The sequence below is a fragment of the Sus scrofa genome, chromosome 1, assembly GCF_000003025.6.
Source record: "Sus scrofa isolate TJ Tabasco breed Duroc chromosome 1, Sscrofa11.1, whole genome shotgun sequence".
NCBI lineage: Eukaryota > Metazoa > Chordata > Mammalia > Artiodactyla > Suidae > Sus > Sus scrofa.
Genome location: NC_010443.5, coordinates 159,599,840 through 159,620,532, shown reverse-complemented (window position 1 = coordinate 159,620,532; position 20,693 = coordinate 159,599,840). Strand labels below are relative to the sequence as shown.

General features: G+C 40.3%; 1 protein-coding gene across 10 annotated transcripts in view; it reads right to left on the bottom strand.

The window, feature by feature from the left end:
* RNF152 (ring finger protein 152) overlaps window positions 14,502–20,693 on the bottom strand; it is a 76,153-nt gene continuing 69,961 nt past the window's right edge. For 7 of the 10 annotated variants that reach the window (XM_021095088.1, XM_021094806.1, XM_021094919.1 and 4 more), the window contains one exon: window positions 14,502–19,346. In XM_021095088.1, coding sequence (XP_020950747.1) covers window positions 18,586–19,197 — 612 coding nt within the window. In that variant the 5' untranslated portion in view covers window positions 19,198–19,346 and the 3' untranslated portion in view covers window positions 14,502–18,585. 10 annotated transcript variants of the gene reach the window in all.

Here is a 20,693-nt window from a genome sequence, read left to right as displayed (position 1 = left end):
TACACAGGTACCAAGCTGCAAAGTCTCAGCTTTTTGCTGCTGTTGTTGTTGCTGGTCTGTGCCACAGTCACAGCCATAGCAACACAGGATCTGAGCCTCGTCTGTGACCTAAACCACAGCTCACCGCAAGGCCAGACCTTAACCCACTGAACGAGGCAAGGGATCAAACCCACATCCTCATGGACACTTTGTCAGGTTCTTAACCTGCCGAACCACAATGGGAACCCCCAAAGTCTCAGCTTTGAGCCAAATTTTCTTACACTGGCCCAAGGGTACCCTCCAACCCCACCCTGTGATGTTATAGTTCAAAGTAATTTCCCTATTTATGGATCCCCAGGAAGTGAAAGTCTGCTTGGCAATGGGTTTTCCATCGGGGAATGGAAATTTTCAAAGGAAGATGAAAGTTTTAGCTGTCTATAGAATTCTCAATCATTGATCAAGGCACAAATGGCCCGGCAAATGGAATGCAGAGCTGTTTTCTGGTTTGTTTTCTAAATAAGCAGTGACTCCACTTATCCACACACAGCTCTGGCACAGTAAGTAATGAGGATTTACAGGGTGCCTGACAGAATGGCTTCACCTCCTTCCTGCTGTAGGGGTAAAAATCTGTACAATCTGTGCATTCGTTGAAAAGGCTGATCTGGCCATGAAGATCTGTCGTGATCACTAAGGAAAACCAAAAAGCATTTGGTGACCCATTTAGGCTTAATTTGCTTTCAGACTCCTCTGCCGTCTGCAGAGCTTGGAAGTGAGCTCTTGTTCAGCACATTCATACACACTAATTATGTTCGGTGTCTCCATTCACCTGCATCCCAAAGATGAGGGCCTTCAACAAGGTAAAGCCACATCTTCCACCTCTTGCTCACTTCATTTATTTGTTGCTCCCAGACCCACTTGTCAAAAGAAATTTTCCATTCAGAGTCAAATCTGGCTGATTCCGCCAATGTATTTATATGAGTGGGTCTGTGTTTTATTGCTGTAAAAAGGGATTAGTCCTGCTGTAATAATATTTTCCATTTAGAGAGCACTTTGGCCTAAGATTCAAAGCCACATTGTTCTGATGCTGCTTTTCTAAAAGCAGCCACTTTATCCCATCAAACTTTGTGAAAATGACAAATGGCCTCCAGGCACACCCCCTACCATCAGCTGGCAGGGGAAACAGCCTTAAAGAAGGTTATGTTGACAATTTATTTCCTGAACCCTCATGGGAGAGACTGCCAGCACCTCGAGTTTAGACCCAAATCAGGGTCAACTGAATTAGTGGGAAAAGCCTGGCTGAAGAAAAAATAGTAAAAGACTGGAATACACCTTGGAAATCATCAAGAAGAGGAGTTCCCATTATGGCACAGCGGAAATGAATATGACTAGTATCCATGAGGACATGGATTCAATCCCTGGTCTCGCTCAGTGGGTTAAGAATCTGGCATTGCCGTGAGCTGTGGTGTAGGTGAAAGACACGGCTAGGATCCCTAGTTGCTGTGGCTGTGGTGTAGGCCGGCAGCTGTAGCTCTGATTAGACCCCTAATCTGGGAAATTCCATATGCTGCGAGTGTGGCCCTAAAAAGCAAAAAAAAAAAAAAAAAAAAAAAAACCAAGAAGAAGAGGTCACCAAGAAGAGTGATTTCCAAGTTTATTTCTTCCAGCAAAACTCTTTTTATTTGACAAAATATATGCCTAATGATTGGCATGACCGGTCTTAACTTGGTCCCCTCCTGGTGGCCTCCCGGGCTCCCAGGGGACATGGTTTGAAAACCTGCACTGCAGGTCAACTTCCTTTTTTTTTTTCAGATAAGAAAACGGATGTCCAGGGAGATGACGTGACCTGTCCAAAGGCTGACAGCAAGTGATGGGAACTGCGTGCAGTCTTAACGGTCTCCTAGCTGAGGAGGGATTGAAAAGAAGGAACACAGACCTCATTCTGGTTCCTCTGACTGTTTTGATGTCAGTGCCTTTCTCCTGAGTGGGAACCTTTGGAAGACCTTCAATTTGGGCTCCTCCCTGGTTTGCTCCTTCCTGACCCTCTCCCTTACTGGGGCCTATCATCTTTCTTTTTTTCCCCCTTGAACACAGGTTGAAACTACTACAGCCCCTTCAAGGGCGCCCAGATTCACCCACCCCAAGGCCTTTCCATTTGCAACTCATAAAATAAATAGACCCGGGGGGAGGGGAGCTTTATAGAATGGCTTGGGGCACCCCTCAGCTCTGTGTCCCCACTCTTGCCCTGCATGGGGCTCTCTCTGACTCCTTCACCCTCACCCAGGAGCTTCTCCATTTGCTGTGTATGTCAAATAAAAAGGCAAGCGGCGTGAACCTAACATGTCAGGATCCAAGAAAACTGCAAGACTAAGCTGCTTAACCAAGCATTTCTGGAAGGGGAGAGTCCTTTTGACGAATGCTTTTAGACTGTTTGCTCACTACCCATCCATCACCAGCTCTGTTTGCCAATCCCAAGCAGATCATTTATATGTGCTCAGAATCCCTGCGTAATGGGCCTGCTGTAAAAATAAATGGAATAAATAAGTTAGTGCTTGAGCTTCTCAAATAAATCCAGTTGAATCAGATGCACCTAAAGTCACTCAGTCTTGAAGAGCAAAGTGGAGACTGTAATGAAATGAGAGACAGGCTTTTTGTTTCAGAAACAGCAAAGAAGAAGGGGGGAAAAACCTCACTCAACACGCATGAAAAATTTCAAGAAATAAAGGGAATCATATTTGCACAGTGAATTAGTCACTATTATTTTTGAGGCTTTGTCTCCCAACTACGTTTTTCCATAGTCTCAATTCACCTTATATGTTTAGATCCCTCCACTGAGATTTGAATGCAGATCTTTTTAAGTGACAGCGTCAGTTACTTGACAATTATTGTATATGCTCAAAGATAAGGTTGTTATACCTCAAAGTTACTCCTCAGAGAGGAAGTGGCCCAAATTTTCATGTCCTTATTGTTTTTCCTAATATATTTTAGGTTTTTAAAAAAAATTTCTTTGGCCATGCCCATAGCATGTGGAAGTTCTAAGATCAGGACTTGAACCTGTGCCACAGAAGTGACCTGCGCTGTTGCAGTGAGATACTGGATTCTTTTTTTTTTTTTTTTTTTGTCTTTTTGCCATTTCTTGGGCCACTCCCGCAGCATATGGAGATTCCCAGGCTAGGGGTTGAATCGGAGCTGCAGCCACCGGCCTACGCCAGAGCCACAGCAATGCGGGATCCGAGCCGAGTCTGCGACCTACACCACAGCCCATGGCAACGCCGGATCGTCAACCCACTGAGCAAGGCCAGGGATCGAACCTGCAACCTCATGGTTCCTAGTCGGATTCGTTAACAACTGCGCCACGATGGGAACTCCGAGATACTGGATTCTTAATCCCACTGGGCCACATGGGAACTCTACTCTGAGTAGCAAGTTTCTACTTGGCTTAGACTCATGAGCTAGAAACACACACACACACACACACACACACACACACACACTCGTGTAACTATCCTTGTTTGAGATCCTATAAGTCCATTTTTGTCATTAACTGCTTTAATCCTCACAACAACCCTATAAATCATGTACTCTTATTTTCATCCCCATTATCATATGAGGAAACTGCTAGTTTTAGTTTCTTATAGAGGTCACCTGATAGAACTGTTCTTTGAAGAGACAAAAAGAGAGCAATCACCTAAAATTTAAAATGTATTGTACAATTAAGGTAAATTACATTTAAAGTACATTTGACATCTATGCTTATAAAAGTCTATATATTTAAGATGGGCAAAATTGCATTTTTCTTTTTTAGATCTTCCAGCTAGGAAAATAGAGTATGATCTTGTAGTTTGGATTATTTTCTACCTTGGCATATGCAGTTTCAATTGAGCTTGTACTACATATGGAAAACTGCTTTGGCAATCATGGGGGAAACGAGTGATGTGTAGCTGGATCTTACCTTCAGTCCAGTGACTCTCAAGACTGATACACACACACCTTCCATTCCTCCTCTCCGAGCTGGGACTAGGGAGATGAGAGGGAGGCCTATCAGAGAGTGGGTATCTCCTTAAATATCCCACAGTAGATCCCTCATTTGCCTCACCCTAATCTAGACCCTGTCCTTCCCTGCCCCCCTTAAACACACATGACATACCATAATTGAATACAAAATAACTGTGGTCATGTATTCAAGTGAATAGACTATGAGGAATGCATAGGTAGTTAAAGTAAGAAGGGTGGTGTAGATTTGACATAGGTGAATTCTGATTTACAAGCAAAATTGCCAAGCTAGTCAGCCTTGAGCAGGAGGAATATTTTGAGGAAGAGGAAATGCCTTTATTGCAGGAAGACAGCGGAACAAGAACAACTCATTAAAATGGTTTTGATGGGCAGGAAGGAGAAAGCAAAGTATTCCCCATAGCAATAGCAAGAATCTAAGTGCAGAAAGTGATGAGGTCTGCAAAGAAGAGAGCCCCAACCACCCAAGGTATTCCAAAAGTGTCCAAGCACTGGAGCCTAATGGGACAGAGTTATCCCAGCAGATAGGATGAAGCATCCACTCATTCATTCATTGAATCCTTACGGAATATCTGTCATTCCACTAGGCACTGGATGCAATGGTGAATGCAAAGCATGGAGAGATCCCAGCCTCTGAGGGATAGATCCCAGGCAGGCTCAACAGGACTTCCTCTGCCATTGATACCAGGATGTGAATCGTCATCCCTTTGTCCAGCATATCTCGTCCGTGAGTCACTTAGGAGCCACCTTGGTTATTGATCGACTGTCCTAGTATCTCGGTGCTGGGGTTCAAGTAACCTGTATTTTATTTAATAATAGCCCCAAAGGGCAAGAGCAGTGATGCTGGCAATTCAGATATTCCAAAGAGAAGCTGTAAAGTGCTTCCACTGAGTGAAAAGGTGAAAGTTCTCGTCTTCATAAGGAAAGGAAAAAAATCCTATGCTGAGGTTGCCAAGATCTATGGGAAGAATGAATCTCATGTCCGTGAAACTGTGAAGGAAAAAGAAATTCACGCCAGCTTTGCAAAGGCACTTCACACTGCAAAAGTTATGGCCATAGTGTTTAGGTGCTTAGTTAAGATGGAAAAGGCAGTGCTTTTGTACAATAAGATATTTTGAGAGATGCATATTCACATAACTTTTGTTACGGTATATTGTAATTATTCTATTTTATTATTAGTTGTTAATCTCTTTATGTGCCTAATTTATAAATTAAACTTTATCATAGGTATCTATTTATAGGAAAATACATAGTGTATGTTGGGTTCTGTACTATGGGTAGTTTCAGGCATCTACTGAGGGTCTTGGAACTTATGCCTCACTGATAGGCATGGACTACTATGTTATAATTATTGATTTCATTCTGTGAAATTTATATTTCTATTAAAATAATGTTCTATGAAATGGAAAAGTGATTTACATTTAATTTATGTATTTTGTATATATTTGTAAGTTCCTTTGTTTGCCTAAGTCTCTACACAGTAGTTCTTTTTTTTTTTTTTTTTTTCTGATTTTCACTCACCTTTAACAGATTTTTTTTTTTAATTTTATTTTATTTTCCCACTGTACAGCAAGGGGGTCAGGTTATCCTTACATGTATACATTACAATTACAGTTTTTCCCCCACCATTTCTTCTGTTGCAACATGAGTATCTAGACATAGTTCTCAATGCTATTCAGCGGGATCTCCTTGTAAATCTATTCTAGGTTGTGACTGATAAGCCCAAGCTCCCGATCCCTCGCACTCCCTCCCCCTCCCATCAGGCAACCACAAGTCTCTTCTCCAAGTCCATGATTTTCTTTTCTGAGGAGATGTTCATTTGTGCTGGATATTAGATTCCAGTTATAAGTGATATCATATGGTATTTGTCTTTATCTTTCTGGCTCATTTCACTCAGTATGAGATTCTCTAGTTCCATCCATGTTGCTGCAAATGGCATGATGTCATCCTTTTTTATGGCTGAGTAGTATTCCATCGTGTATATATACCACATCTTCCGAATCCAATCCTCTGTTGATGGACATTTGGATTGTTTCCATGTCCTGGCTATTGTGAATAGTGCTGCAATGAACATGCGGGTGCATGTGTCTCTTTTAAGTAGAGTTTTGTCCGGATAGATGCCCAAGAGTGGGACTGCAGGGTCATATGGAAGTTCTATGTATAGATTTCTAAGGTATCTCCAAACTGTTCTCCATAGTGGCTGTACCAGTTTACATTCCCACCAGCAGTGCGGGAGGGTTCCCTTTTCTCCACAGCCCCTCCAGCACTTGTTATTTGTGGATTTATTAATGATGGCCATTCTGACTGGTGTGAGGTGGTATCTCATGGTAGTTTTGATTTGCATTTCTCTTATAATCAGCGATGTTGAGCATTTTTTCATGTGTTTGTTGGCCATCTGCATATCTTCTTTGGAGAAATGTCTATTCAGGTCTTTTGCCCATTTTTCCATTGATTGATTGGTTTTTTTGCTGTTGGGTTGTATAAGTTGCTTATATATTCTAGAGATTAAGCCCTTGTCAGTTGCATCATTTGAAACTATTTTCTCCCATTCTGTAAGTTGTCTTTTTGTTTTTTTTTTGGGTTTCCTTTGCTGTGCAAAAGCTTTTCAGTTTGATGAGGTCCCATGGGTTTATTTTTGCTCTAATTTCTATTGCTTTGGGAGACTGCCCTGAGAAAATATTCATGATGTTGATGTCAGAGAGTGTTTTGCCTATGTTTTCTTCTAGGAGTTTGATGGTGTCCTGTCTTATATTTAAGTCTTTCAGCCATTTTGAGTTTATTTTTGTGCATGGTGAGAGGGTGTGTTCTAGTTTCATTGCTTTGCATGCAGCTGTCCAGGTTTCCCAGCAATGCTTGCTGAATAGACTTTCCTTTTCCCATTTTATGTTCTTGCCTCCCTTGTCAAAGATTAATTGACCATAGGTGTCAGGGTTAATTTCCGGATTCTCTATTCTGTTCCATTGGTCTGTCTGTCTGTTTTGATACCAGTACCACACTGTTTTGATGACTACACAATAGTTCTTAAAGTATGGCCCTTTTGACCAAGCCCCCAGGGGGCGAGGGGGCACAGGATTTCCTTGTGTGTTGCACCTCCCCAAACCTTTTGCTTTTTTTTTTTTTTTGGCTTTTTAGGGCCACGCTTTCTCGGCATATGGAACTTCCCAGGCCAGGGGTCGAATCAGAGCTGCAGCTGCCAGCCTACACACCACAGCCACGGCAATGCCAGATCCGAGCTGAGCCTTCAACCTACACCATGGCTCACAGAAATGTCGGATCCTTAACCCACTGAGCAAGGCCAGGGATTGAACCCACACCCTCATGGATATTAGTCAGGTTCTTAACACACTGAGCCACAATGGGAACTCACCCAAAACTTTTTCTTAAATGCATGAATGAGATCAACTCATTAATAACTGTTTACATATGTTTTGCTAAGTCTGGTGTTTTTAAACTAAAATGAGTGCTTTTGAGGATTTAAAGAGTTTATGCATGGCTCCAATTCGGTATTTTACTAATTCAGCATTTTATCAACATTGCAAGGCTCCTACTGCACATGTGCATATGCAAATAGTTGCATTCCTACAATTTGGGGGAAGGATACGTATTCATTATCAGTACTGCCTTGAACGATCATGTATTTTAATTGCTGCTCTTCTTGCTTCTTAATAGCAAATTATTGTTGCTTTTGCTCATCATTATCAATTTAGTTTGTTGTGGGTTGTTTTTAACCCCACAGTATGTAGTAATGAATATTTATGAATTTTTAAGCTATAATTTTCCAAAATCTCTCCAGTATGTACGCCCTGTGTTCAAGTATGAATCATCTATAGTCTTTTTACTAAAGCAAATGTATATACACTCCCCCCACAATTTGCTGGTGTGAGAACATTTCACTGGTAATGTGTGTAGTACACGGGATTTTAGTATGCAAATTACTTATAATATGCCATCATGGTAAAGCTAATACAAGTATTAGGTTATTTTATATTTGCATGACACTGTTTTGAAATTTAAAAAATGAACATATGAGCTAGTGGTTTAATCTTATTACACAATAATAAGCACTTAATGCATTTTGGAGGGCCAGTTTTTGATTATGCGGGGTAAGTCAAAATCATGAATCATTTTCAAGGTCAATAGTCCTTAAATTGTCTTCTACCAGATGTTAATAGGTGTTTTGCAAATAATGAATTATTTACTCAGATAAGTGGAGAGAAAGCAGTATGCATTATGTCCCCCTTTTAGAGATTTGCAAGGTCCTTTAGCATATTGGGCTTTGGTTGGTTAATGTTATGTGTCAACTAGGATAGGTCACAATATCCAGATATTTGACCAAAAATTGGTCTGGATATTGCTGTGAAGGTATTTTTTAATATGAAATTAACATTTAAATCAGTAGCCTTTGAGTAAAGCAGTTTGTGTTCCATTATGTTGGTGAGCCCATTCAGTCAAGTGAAGATTTTAAGAGAAAAAGACTGACCCCCACCCCTCCACCCCCAACACCCAGGAAGCGAGAACTCAGCCCAGGAAGAGAGAACTCAGCGATTCAGAGGGCTTTGGACTCAACCTGCACCATCAACTTTTCTAAATTTCCAGCCTGCTCTGAAGATTAGGGACTTGCCACAGCCTCTACAATATATACACACACTCTCCTGTGTATAGATATATAGATAGATCCCATGTAGGCATATACATACCTATATGTATATGCATATATGTACACATATATACACAATTGACCCTTGTACTGCAAGGTTTTCGACTTACACACAGATTTTTTTCAATAAATACGTAGTATAATACTGTATGATCTGGAGTTGGTTAAGCCCACAGATGGGAAACTGCAGATACCAAGACCCTACTATAAAGTTATAGGTAGATTTTCAACTCTGCAGAGGGTCAGTGCCCCTAACCCCTGCATTGTTCAAGGTAGCTGAACGTCTTTCCATACACACACACACACACATATACATTCATGTATGTAGATAGGTAGATATAGAATGCACACACACATCCTATTGGTCCTGCTTTTCTAGAGAACTAATACACGTGTTAAAGCCTCTGAAAAGGTCAACAATTTTTTTTTTTTTTGTCTATTTAGAGCTGCACCCGCGGCATATGGAGGGTCCCAGGCTAGGGGTCAAATCGGAGCTACGGCTGCTAGCCTACACCACAGTCACTGCAAAGCAGGATCCGAGCCACGTCTGCAACCTACACCACAGCTCATGGCAACACGGGATCCTTAACCCACTGAGGGAGGGCAGGGACCGAACCCGCAACCTCATGGTTCCTAGTCAGATTCGTTTCTGCTGTGCCATGACGGGGAACTCCCAAAGCCTCTGAAATGTGCAACAATTTTTTAAAAAGCCTGCTTAACCCAGTATTTTTCCAGTTTATTCAACCATAAGACATTTTTATAAAACACCTACAAATCTCTCAACATATAGCTTGGGAAATGCTTTTCTCAATGCTTACCTCAGATAGGAAGTCAGCAATATTGGACTCTGAATCTGTCTGATTCCAAAATGAATAGTGTAAGTACTAGGATACAAGATTCTACATCCACATAGGGCAAAGGCGGAAGAAAATCATCACATGTTATGTGAATAGAAGGTGGTGAAATGTCCATTGTGGAGCCTGTTCCACACATAGTGATGCCTGATGAAAATGACTACCAGCGCAAAAGATCCCCTGCCTGTGCTTTTGTCAAATGCTCCTTTGTGGACATTCTCGGGGTGGGGGAGTCCTACAGAAATATCAATCACAGTAACATGGCACAAGGCAATGCACCAATGGCAGGGGACCTAACACGAGAAGCCAATTCTGTCTCCATAAAAACCCTCCTACCTTCTTTGTGACTTATTGTCCCTTCCGGAAAATATTTCCACAAATCTGTCCCTTCCTGAAAATATTTCCACAAATCGTTCTCACTGCCCTCCTTCAGCTCTTATTGTAGAGACACTTCCTCTAGAAAACCTCTTCTGATTACATCCCCCACCCTGAACCCACCAGGTCAGTCCACCCACTCCCGTTACCAGCACTCAAACAGCATGTACCTCTGCATTGGACGTAAGTATTACTTTACTAATACCTGTCTTCACTTCAAGGCTATGAGGTTCATGAGGACAAGGGCCATTTCCATCTTGTTTGTCTCTGTAGCCCTAGTGAATGGCAATCAACCAGTGGGAACTCTTGAGTGAAGGAATGAGGGACTGAGGGAGCTTCTTTCTAATTTCTCTCATGATTCTATCTAAATTAGCCTATCTCTGCAGCCAAAACTGAGTACTTTACTATAATCTTTCTCTAAAGACCTTCACTCCCTCAATCTTAAAAAAAAAAGCTATACCAAGAGTCTATGAAATGTTCACACACACAGGCATGCATGCACACATACACAACTATACATCCACTTACCCTTGTGACGAATAATTATAATAATAAAACCAATCATTTATCAAATATAATAGTGTGAAGAGAGATGGGGAATGTGGGGAGAAGTAGGTTTGGGGAAGGGGAGAGAGACTGAATCTAATTTCAGCTCTATCATTTTCTGGGTCATGTTAAATTGTGCAAAAGTTTTCAAACCTATAAAAAGAAAAGCAGAGGCTCAGCCTAATTCCAGGATCAGCTCCTTCACCTGGCTGCAATTTACCCAAGCCTAATGATATATTGTGGACACTGGACATGGGTTTCACTTCCAAGAATTATCGCTGGAAACAAAAGCATTAAGAAAAGCAATGCCTTGGCAGACAGGTTTTCAGGACATGTGGCTGATACTTGGGGTACGTATGTAAAGAGTAAGGGTCAGAGTGGCACTCACTGTGTGCACCCTCCATCATCCCCCTTGGACCTTCAATACCCACACACAGTCCCCCTTTGCAGGGAGGAGCAGGATGGCAAAGATCTTGGAGTTGACTTGGCTCACTCTCTCCTTCCAGCCTTACATCTGCAGGAGGACAATCTATACCATCCAAACAAAGTGTCATCTGAAGAGGTAGATAATAAAGGTAAGGGCACCAGAAACCATAAAAAACCCAAACTGCAAAAGCATACTTGGGCTTACTTATTACAAATGTTTTTGGCTTCTCAGAGGAGCCACCTGAAGGTCATCTCCCCTTAAAATCCTTGGTTCAGAAACTCCCTGTTGCTTTACGACCAAGACTATTAAAATTCTTAGAGTCACTGATGATGAAAATTCCAGCCAATTTTTTTCTTTGTAGAGTGGCAGTAAAAAAAAAAAAAAAAAAAAAAAATTAAAAAAAACACAACACGTGAGTCTATTTGAAATCCTTTTATGAATTTTAATCATAGCAAATGTGTTTTAACAGTAGTCATAAAATCAACATTACCACATATACAAAGGACAAGACACCAGATTGGCATACAAAAATACCATATATTAAAATTGGGTTCATTGGAAAAACTCAGAACTTGCTAAGACACCATCTACAACAGAGAGAGCAAGCAAGAATGCTTTTAAGACATTCATATTTATAAACAGCAGCTTGATATCCCCCTTACAAAGTCAATATTTGGCAACATTTGGACAATATTTTCTACACACCCCAGCAGCTCATTTATCTGTAGAGCTATTTGGCCCTTTAAAAGAAAAGCTCTTAAAATAAATAATCCACATAATTATAAATGAAACATGTCAAGGACTTGAGTTAGCCTCTGAGCAGCATTAATCTAGCCATCTGACTGGACTACTAGTTATCAAGAGGGCCAAGAACTCACCAGTGGTGCCGTCAGAAAGGCAGGAACCCTGGACAGCACTTGCATGGCTTATGTTGGGAGTTTTAACCACCCCAAGCTGAAACCAGCCTCCCCACCTGCAACTGCTAAGTGAGGCCAACAGGAACAAGTGGTGGAATAAAAAACATAGTAAATGACCATAACCAGTATAGAAACAGAATTATGAGTCTTCTAAACAGTAATAACCTACTCAAGTCAGGACACAACCACAGACATTGTGTTCCAGGGTTAAGAGGACATCACTAGAGTTTGTCTGGGATGACTCAGCAACCAACCCTAGAGTAGGTTCTGAAATGGTCTAGTGTGCTGGCAACGCAATGGGGCCTTCTTGGACCCTCTCGTCAGCTGATCACATTCCCTGTATTGAATTTGGTTGGCCATACTGGAGTGACAGATTGTGCTTGGCTGTTATCCTCACTTATCCTGTTTCTTCCTTCAGCTGATTTCTGCCATAATTGACCTTCAGCTCCTATATATTTTGTTTCAGAGCTATAATCTCCTTATGGATTTCCCTCTTTTTATGCAAGTGTTTTCTTACTCTCTGGGTATTTCTGCCTATCTGCTGCTATAGACCCAACGCCACATCTCCACCTCCACCATACAGGATCTACCTAAGAGTTGGGCTGTTGCTCAGCCAGGAAAATCCAACCAGGAATATTCTGAAGCACAGTGTAAAACACCAGCTACCATGTCCTCTCGCTTTTTAAATAGAGATGACATAGATATCTCAACTTGTTCCCCTTTAAGGAGCATCTGCCTTATCTACCTCCTCTTACAGCCCATGCTCCTTCACCACCATCATATCCAACCATGTACTTCGGAATTCTCAAAAAGCAAATGTTTCCCTTTGTAAAAATCTTGTTAGAACAACCCAATAACACCCCAGGGAGACCACAAAAGACTTCCACATGGGCTACTAGCCCTCCATCCCAAGGTGATGTAATTTTAGAGCAGTGTTCTAGAACAGGGATGATTATAAGAGGACACCCCCCTCTCCACCCAGAAAAACAAAAAAAATATGTGTGGTTGCAGGCTTAAAGAGACCCTTCGGTACTTTGCTGCAAATACTACTGATTGTCTCTAAAAAGATCATAATATGAATAGTATCAAAAACCTTAGACTAGAATAATAAAGTTCAGCTAACGAGATGAGTGTTTTCAAGCACCACTACATCATAAGTGAGATATATAGTGGGATACCCCAGGCAGTGAATCCTGAAAAAAAAAGAAATCGTTGGCCCAACTGTGCAAGGAAACTTGTGCAGAAAAATCGGAGCCATATTGCAAGAGTTCAATAATGGTGCTCTGCCCATGACCACTTGAGCAGAGCCAAAAAAATGTCATTTGGAAGACAGAAATTAAATTCCCCACCTACTAATGTTCTTCAGTGATCAATGGCTTTCCAAATCCACTTCTTCATATATCTGAAAAGTCCCCAAAGCTTAGTTATATAACTCTCCCCAAACTAGTTGACTTGACAAAATTGATGTGGCCTATAGCATTTGTTAAGAAATTAATATCTAAATTCAACACTGTATAACCCACGCTGGAAAATATGAATAACATTTTACTTGATTTTTTAACTTCAATTAGCTAAATTATGTGTGTCTACATATATATAACTATATGTATAGATAGAGATACATATCTATATACAGTGATTCAATTTTGTCAGCAAAATCAGCAGCTTGAATTTCCACTTATTTTTTAGACGTGTTTCATGTTTTGACAAAATTCAGCACTGATCATCATCACTTTTTGAAAAAGACTATCACTTTCAAAGCGGTTACTGAATTATTTTGACTGTCTCCTTCTTTGGAGTTTTAGTTTTGCTAAGAATTACTTCATGGGTAACGTTTTACTAAGAAAGATGGAAATGGTAAGGAACAGCTCCTTCTTCTAAGTCAAAGATGACAGATTAACTGATAACACTTTTTGTGTGGAAACAAAATGCTGACTAGTAGGCAGCAGCATTTTTCAAGGGAAGATAAAAATTCAAACTATTTGCATAACTTTCCTCTCATACCAATAAGCTTTGGGCCTCTAATTTATTCATAAGTCTAAAGAAAAACTACCATTGGGCCAAAAAAATTCATCATTTTTAAGGACAAGCTAAAGAGTCCTGCCCATTGATGAGTTATATTAAAAAAAGAAAAAAAAAATCTAAGTTGAAGCAAATACATTTGGATTCCATTATTTTCAGACAATGAAAAGCACCCTAACCAATTTAGTTGCTGCATAGGTTTTCAAAAAAAGTGATGGGAACTCTTCAAATCAAAATCTAGACTGGAATAAATACTATACTATCAAGGAGAGTCTGATCTTTCTGTGAAAATATAACTCAAATTGAGTTTTCTGCCTTCCTTTACTCACTTAAAAAGCAATTTTAGTAACTTCAGTAACCTTCGAGTCTTTAAATTCCATGGGCAATGTTTTTTTAATGTAAAAAAAAAAGTGTCTTTGTAAAAGACTTCAGATCTCCAATTCTTTCTGCGATAACTAAAATAAAAAAATCAAACAAGACTAAAATAATGTCAAATCTCACTCTAAAAATAGTACCTATGTTTTAGTCTGCCATCTGAAAAATGATGCCCACATATTCCCACCCCAAACACAATGACAAGCTGGCCGACTTCAAGGGCAACAAAAACACTCCCTATGAACACTGCAAAACAAGCTTGCTCTTATATTTCACACATTACTAATGCAGTGATGAAGTTTGGGTAAGATGCTAGAAGTGAAGAGAAATTTCATTAGGCCTTTTTTTTTTTTTTTTTTTTTTTTTTTCCCCTATTAACGGTTACTTTTTGGTCACAAGACCCTAAACACAATTTCACAGTACAGGTCATGCAAGTCAAACATTTTACAGCTACTGTCTAACTACTGTTTCAGGACAATAGATTCACATGCAGCTAATGATCCCAGAAGAAGGGCTTTATCAAGCACTCTTTAAGCTTCACTGATCATTCCTCGGCCTGCAGTATGTAAGTAATAACCCCAAAGGGCAATTAATGCATTTTTACGGTCATACTTGAGATCATATATATACATATATATTTTTAAAAGATCATATATTTTTGTAAGCCCAGAAAGGAAAAAAAAAAAGTTTTTTTAAGCCAACTGCATGTTACTAAACCACAAACTGTCTTTTCACCTCACTCCATTTACTCCACTATCACTTGGATGCAAGTTTCCATTGCACAAGCCTCCAGAAATGCACTGTCCAATATGGTAGCCACTAGCCACAAGTGAGTGACGTTTATTTAAATAACTTTAAATTAAATAAAAGACAAAATCCAGTTCCATACTCAGACTAACCCCATTTCAACTGCCCAATAGCCAATGTGGCTACTGTACTGGACAGCACAGATTACAGAACACTTCCATCATCACAGGAAGTTCTATTGAGCAGCGCCAATCTAAAAGATCCCAAGGGCTGCACCAAGACACGGTTTCACCTTCAAGGGACCCACTTTAAAGTCATGTGCAAAATTACACTTAATTATATTCCTAAGGAAAATACCTTAAAGCTTTCTGATCATAAACTATGACTGGAGCTGAGAACCCATTTGCCTTTTCAGCACAACTTAAGCCCCATGTCATTATACAAAAATTTTCCAAAGACACTGCTTTTTGATAGCATACTGGGCTCTTCTTAGCATATTCTGCATTCTGTCACCTAAGTCAAGATCACTAAAAAAGACGAAAATTCATGCTTCTTATAGTTTACTATTTACACAACACTCATGGTCCTTTACATCTAAAGGGGGGGGGGAATCAATGTTTTGCAATTTAAAAAACTCAATTCACATGGTTTTCTTTAACTGCCTATACTCATCCCTAAATCAACCCTTCTTTCACTTCCCAGAGAGGTAGATGCTAACTAAAATGAATATATAAATCTACAAAAACAAAAGATTTACACAATAGTTGAGCTAGTAAAGGGTATTCATCCACCCTGAAAAAGATCATAGCCTTGACAGAGATGTCAACAGGCCTAGAAAGGAGCAAAAGGAAACCACAGTGCAGAGTTCTGGTCCCCTTTTTGCTGAAGAATGACAAACTGCCTCGCACCTCTGTGGGTCTCAGTGGACTCATCTTCAAAATGAAGCCACCGGAGGTTGCTTGCATGTCTAACTCTCTGTGCTTTCAGTTGGGATTTTTTTTTTTTTTTCCATTGATGTGCAACTGTGAATTCTGGCTGATTATATCACAGGACTGTGTCACATGGGGTAGTTGAGTTGTTAGTGTTGTGGGTAAATGCCAAAGAGACCACAGCAATGGAATGCCAAATAACATTAAACATCAAGTCAATAAAAATTCTATCTGTCAGGCTGAGACACACACACACACGCACACGCACACACACAAAGGCAGGAATGCACACCTTGACATGCAGATACACAAATAAATAACTGCAGGAAGAATCCACTTAAATAATGGTTCTTATATCAGTTAAAACTCACACAAAGAATCTGATTTTGATTGTTACTGTACCTTATATTGTATCATCAAGAATCTATCAGAGCCGATTAATTTTACACTGCTTAATTGCAGCTCTAGCATGGGATTGTTTTTAAGTAAAAGTTACATGTCCATTTATACTCTACGGCTTTGCACTAAGAAATACAGGACGCTGTATCATCATGTATGTTAGTGTCTATATATAACCTACAAACCACAGGTAGAATTATATCACACGCTACACTCCAGGGCTGGTGATTTCACACCAGACATAAACATATGTAGATATCATTCACAAAATTAATTTAAATATGGCATGACTTAATATTGCAAGGGTAAAGTCCATATGAAATGCAGCATTCTTAATATAACATTTCTGTAGGTTTTTTTTTTTTTTCCCCCAAGAGGACTAGAAATTAGGTCAGACATGCATCACAGCAGCCTGGGAGAGTTTGAGAAATTGAAACTAACCCAACAGTATATTAGGTTACGTAATAGAGGATAGTATTCAGCTAATATGATACCTAAATTATTAATACCAAATAAATCCTAGATTATTTGTTGTATAATGCCCAATAGCTTACACAATAAAATGGCATTTTAACCTAATATCTAGTTTGAGCTTTCAGATACATTTTCTAAAGGTCTAATGACAAATCTGAAAGATGTGAAAATCCCAAGGTGATATTTTTATATCGAATCTTCATGTCAATGAACAGAGTTAGCTTGGGATTCTATTTATTATGCTGTCATTTTATCTCATATTAATGCCATCACCATAATCTGCATATTTTGTGCTACTTGAAGGTAATAGTTAGAATGTAAGTAAATTAAAATATCTCAGTCTTACAGGGGTATTTCTAGCCTTACTTTTCGAAACAAGTTACTGCTTATTTTTCTCTCCCCTATTTTCAGGGATTCAATGGAACATAGATATATTTAAGAGTGGGGGCTTGGCACATACCACTGGCTTCACGAATTCCATAAAAGAAAACAAAAGAGAATTGTAAAGCTCACAGCTATTTCTGAACACACACACATTCAGGCATAGAAAGTTATCATTTAAAACCAGCAGCTCTTTCTGCATCAGCATCTGTAGGCCATTAAACATTTAAGAATATGTGAGAATTTATGATGAACTGCGCCACTTAAATTGGGAATGTGAGTTGCTAGTTCACCTTGCCATTTTTCTCAATAAAAACATATTCAGAAATACAAGAGATAGTTTCACTTTTTACCAACAAGAGAAAACTAGAATTTGACACAGTTTAACTCTCACGAAACAATCTCTCAAAAAAATAATCATGGACTGCTTTTAAAAAGTCCATGTTTGTCATCATTTACCAACACTCATGGCTATTACAATACATCAAAACTGGGAGAAAAGACAGAATCTTCTGTTACTCTTCATTTGTGCCTTAGAGAATACAGGACTTGAATACACAGAAGAAGAACAAGTTTGGAAGTGACATGCCTGTGACACATCACTGGGTGTGTCCCATGAGCGGCCATTGTTTCGAGGCCCTGCATTCATTTATGCCCACAAAGTCTTACACCCGGGATCCTTCTGACAAGATTCAAAACCTGAGGTAAATCAAATTACACACACAAATACACAATATTTACATTTAAAATTCTTATTTTGTGAGATGGCTTGAGAAAAATTGGCATGTAGGTTTCCTGTGGGATTAGGCATGTCTCACTATTACTCAGTTTATTGCTCCCCTGTTGGGCTTTCAGTTTAATAAACACACAGCGAGCTCTAATTACAGGAGAAGAAAAATGAAGGTACATGACAAAACACCACACATTGGAAACACTTGTTCAAATATTTTTTTCAAAAAAACAACTGTCCACTTAACTTACTGGAATTTGGGTGCCATTCAAAAAGTATAAAAAGCCTTAGCAACCAAACGAAGACCGGGTTTCATTTTGTGAAAAAGGAAAAGAAACCAGCACTGCATGTCGTGGCTGAAGTTTTACAAGGATTCTCAGGTTTAATTCTACTTGTCTACATAGCATCTTTGTTTTAATCTACCACATTTAGAGAAGATCACATTGTATGCATTTCCACAGTTTAACGTCTAAGAATATGTCTATCTCGTAACATGATTGGGAAAAATCATAAATTACAGTCCTTTTAATACATGATTATGAGGATGCATGCAATCGTCTTCAAAGCTGTTGCCACCAGTAATCAGAGTGATCTGCTTAGTTATCTTGCTGAGATAGCACGTTCTGCCCTTCCTATCTGTCTTGGGTTAATCAAGTGGCAGCCCAGAGGTCAACACTCGGGCCCCCCATCTTCTCACCGCGATCCATCACCAACACCAGCTCAACCCCTAGTTGGCACCCACAAGAGACTTTTCGGCAGCCCCCTTCAGCCACAGGATATCACGGTGAAGCGCTTAGAAATGCAGGACATGTTGTGGAGCACGATGCCGAGAAGGAAGACCAGGACGCAGGCCACCAGGATCACAGTGCACACCCCGGACCAGGTGGAGCTTTTCACGGCGCCCCGCCTGTCTTGCTCCTCCTCTGCGGCCTCGGCCGGAACCCCGCCCTGCAGAGGCTGCTGCTCCGCGGGGATGGTCACCACGGTGACGGACTTCTGCTGGCTTCCGGGCAGCAGGCGGCAGCCCATGTCTCCGGGCAGCAGAGCTCGCTCCTTGGAGATGGGCAGGGGCAGCATGTAGCACCCATTGCTGGGGAGTTTGATGAAGACCGGGGTGTGCTCGGAGGCGTGCGGGATGGCAATGACCGCCAGGACCTCGGGGTCGTCGGGGAGCTGGGACACAGAGAAGCCCGGGGGCAGCTTCGTTATACCCCGGCACCAGGGGCACCTCACGTCCTTCTGGCTTGTCCTCATCTGCTGAAGGCATACCGAGCAGCAGGTGTGTTTGCAATCCAGCAACTTGGGCCTTCGCCGGGGGCTGTAATAATTGAAACAGATCTGACATTCCAGCAAAGAATCTTGGGAGAGTGTCTCCATGGTGGACAGGGAGCCAGAAGGCCAAGGCCGAGGGGAGGAGCTTGTTCTCAGAGTCCACCCCTCTGCCACCTTCCTTCTTCGAGTCTTTCCAAGGCTGCAGGGGGAGTGGGGAGCTCACGGGCATCTAGCATACTCAGGGGTGTTCATTTCTGAAGGAGACAAAAAATACAAACTTAATTACTTCAAACAAGTTGAGATGATTGATACCACTGCTCAAAAGTCTTGGCACCAAGTAAAAGGATAAAAAGTTGCCCACTGATGACACTGGAGGATTCCCAGTAATGTCCAGTGAGTGAGTTGTCTCCATGAACACTTGGCTTATTTCTAAAGAAATGAATATCTCTGTGGGGTATACACCACCCCCCCCCCCATTTTGGAAAGAGTGAGTCTGCTGCTTTGGTTTTGCTGTTCTCCAGACTGTTCTTCTAAATACACTGTAGAACTTTTCTCATTTCCAGTAAGTATGTAGCATTTCCTAAAAGCAAATGTCTTTCCTCAGAACCTCCTCTTTTCCTGACTCTACATACCCTCCTGTAAGTGTTCACTGCCAGATGTAGGCAACTTTACAAAACTAGGTAATTCATGTTACTGGCTTGCTTATTTGATATGGGTTAGGACAGCTCCTCTCTCACGTGTAATCAAAATGATGTCACCTAAGAAGCACACACAGGTATCTATTATCTTTTCCACCAAATCACTTAAGCCAAGGTAATTCCTGTCAGTTGGTTTTAAAAGAACCAAAACATAACAACCTCCAAATAACAACAATGACCCTGCATGCAGTGTGTGTGTGTGGGGGGGGGGTGTCCCACAAAGACACAGGATCACTGGTACTCTTCAGTCACTTCTTATACTTTCAGTACCATTTGGGCTTGCACAAAATAACAGGACCAAAAGTAAATACTACACATTCACTGATCATAATCCAATATTATTTTGTGAGGAAGACTGGCAGACAAACTTCAACATAACAAAAAAGAATGTTAGACTCCTAGAATTGACAGGAGGCAGAATAACTTAGCTCAACTTAACTGGAGTTTAAGGAACCCCCAAGTGTTTTAATAAAGGCTGCCCAACTGTTTCCTATTGAAAGTATCCATGATGACTCTGGAAAGAATATTCAACCACTACTATAGAAATAATGGTTAGTTCTAGAACCCACCTACACCCAGAAGCAGAAGCTAATAACACAGAAAACCTCTTTCACATTTTTCTAACTTCCTTTGTGAAATTCAGAATATACTCTTTCCCAATGATTATGATTTATTAAAATCAAAATTAAGAATGCAGGAAAACTATATCCAGTCTCTTGGGATAGACCATGATGGAAGATAATATAAGAATGGCAATATATATATATATTTGCTTTACAGCATAAAATGGTACAGCATTGTAAATCAGCTATAATTTTAAACTATAATTTTAAAAGTAAGATAAAAATAAAACTAATCACTGATAAAAAGCAATGATGCCAACTAAAAAAGCAATATATTTTA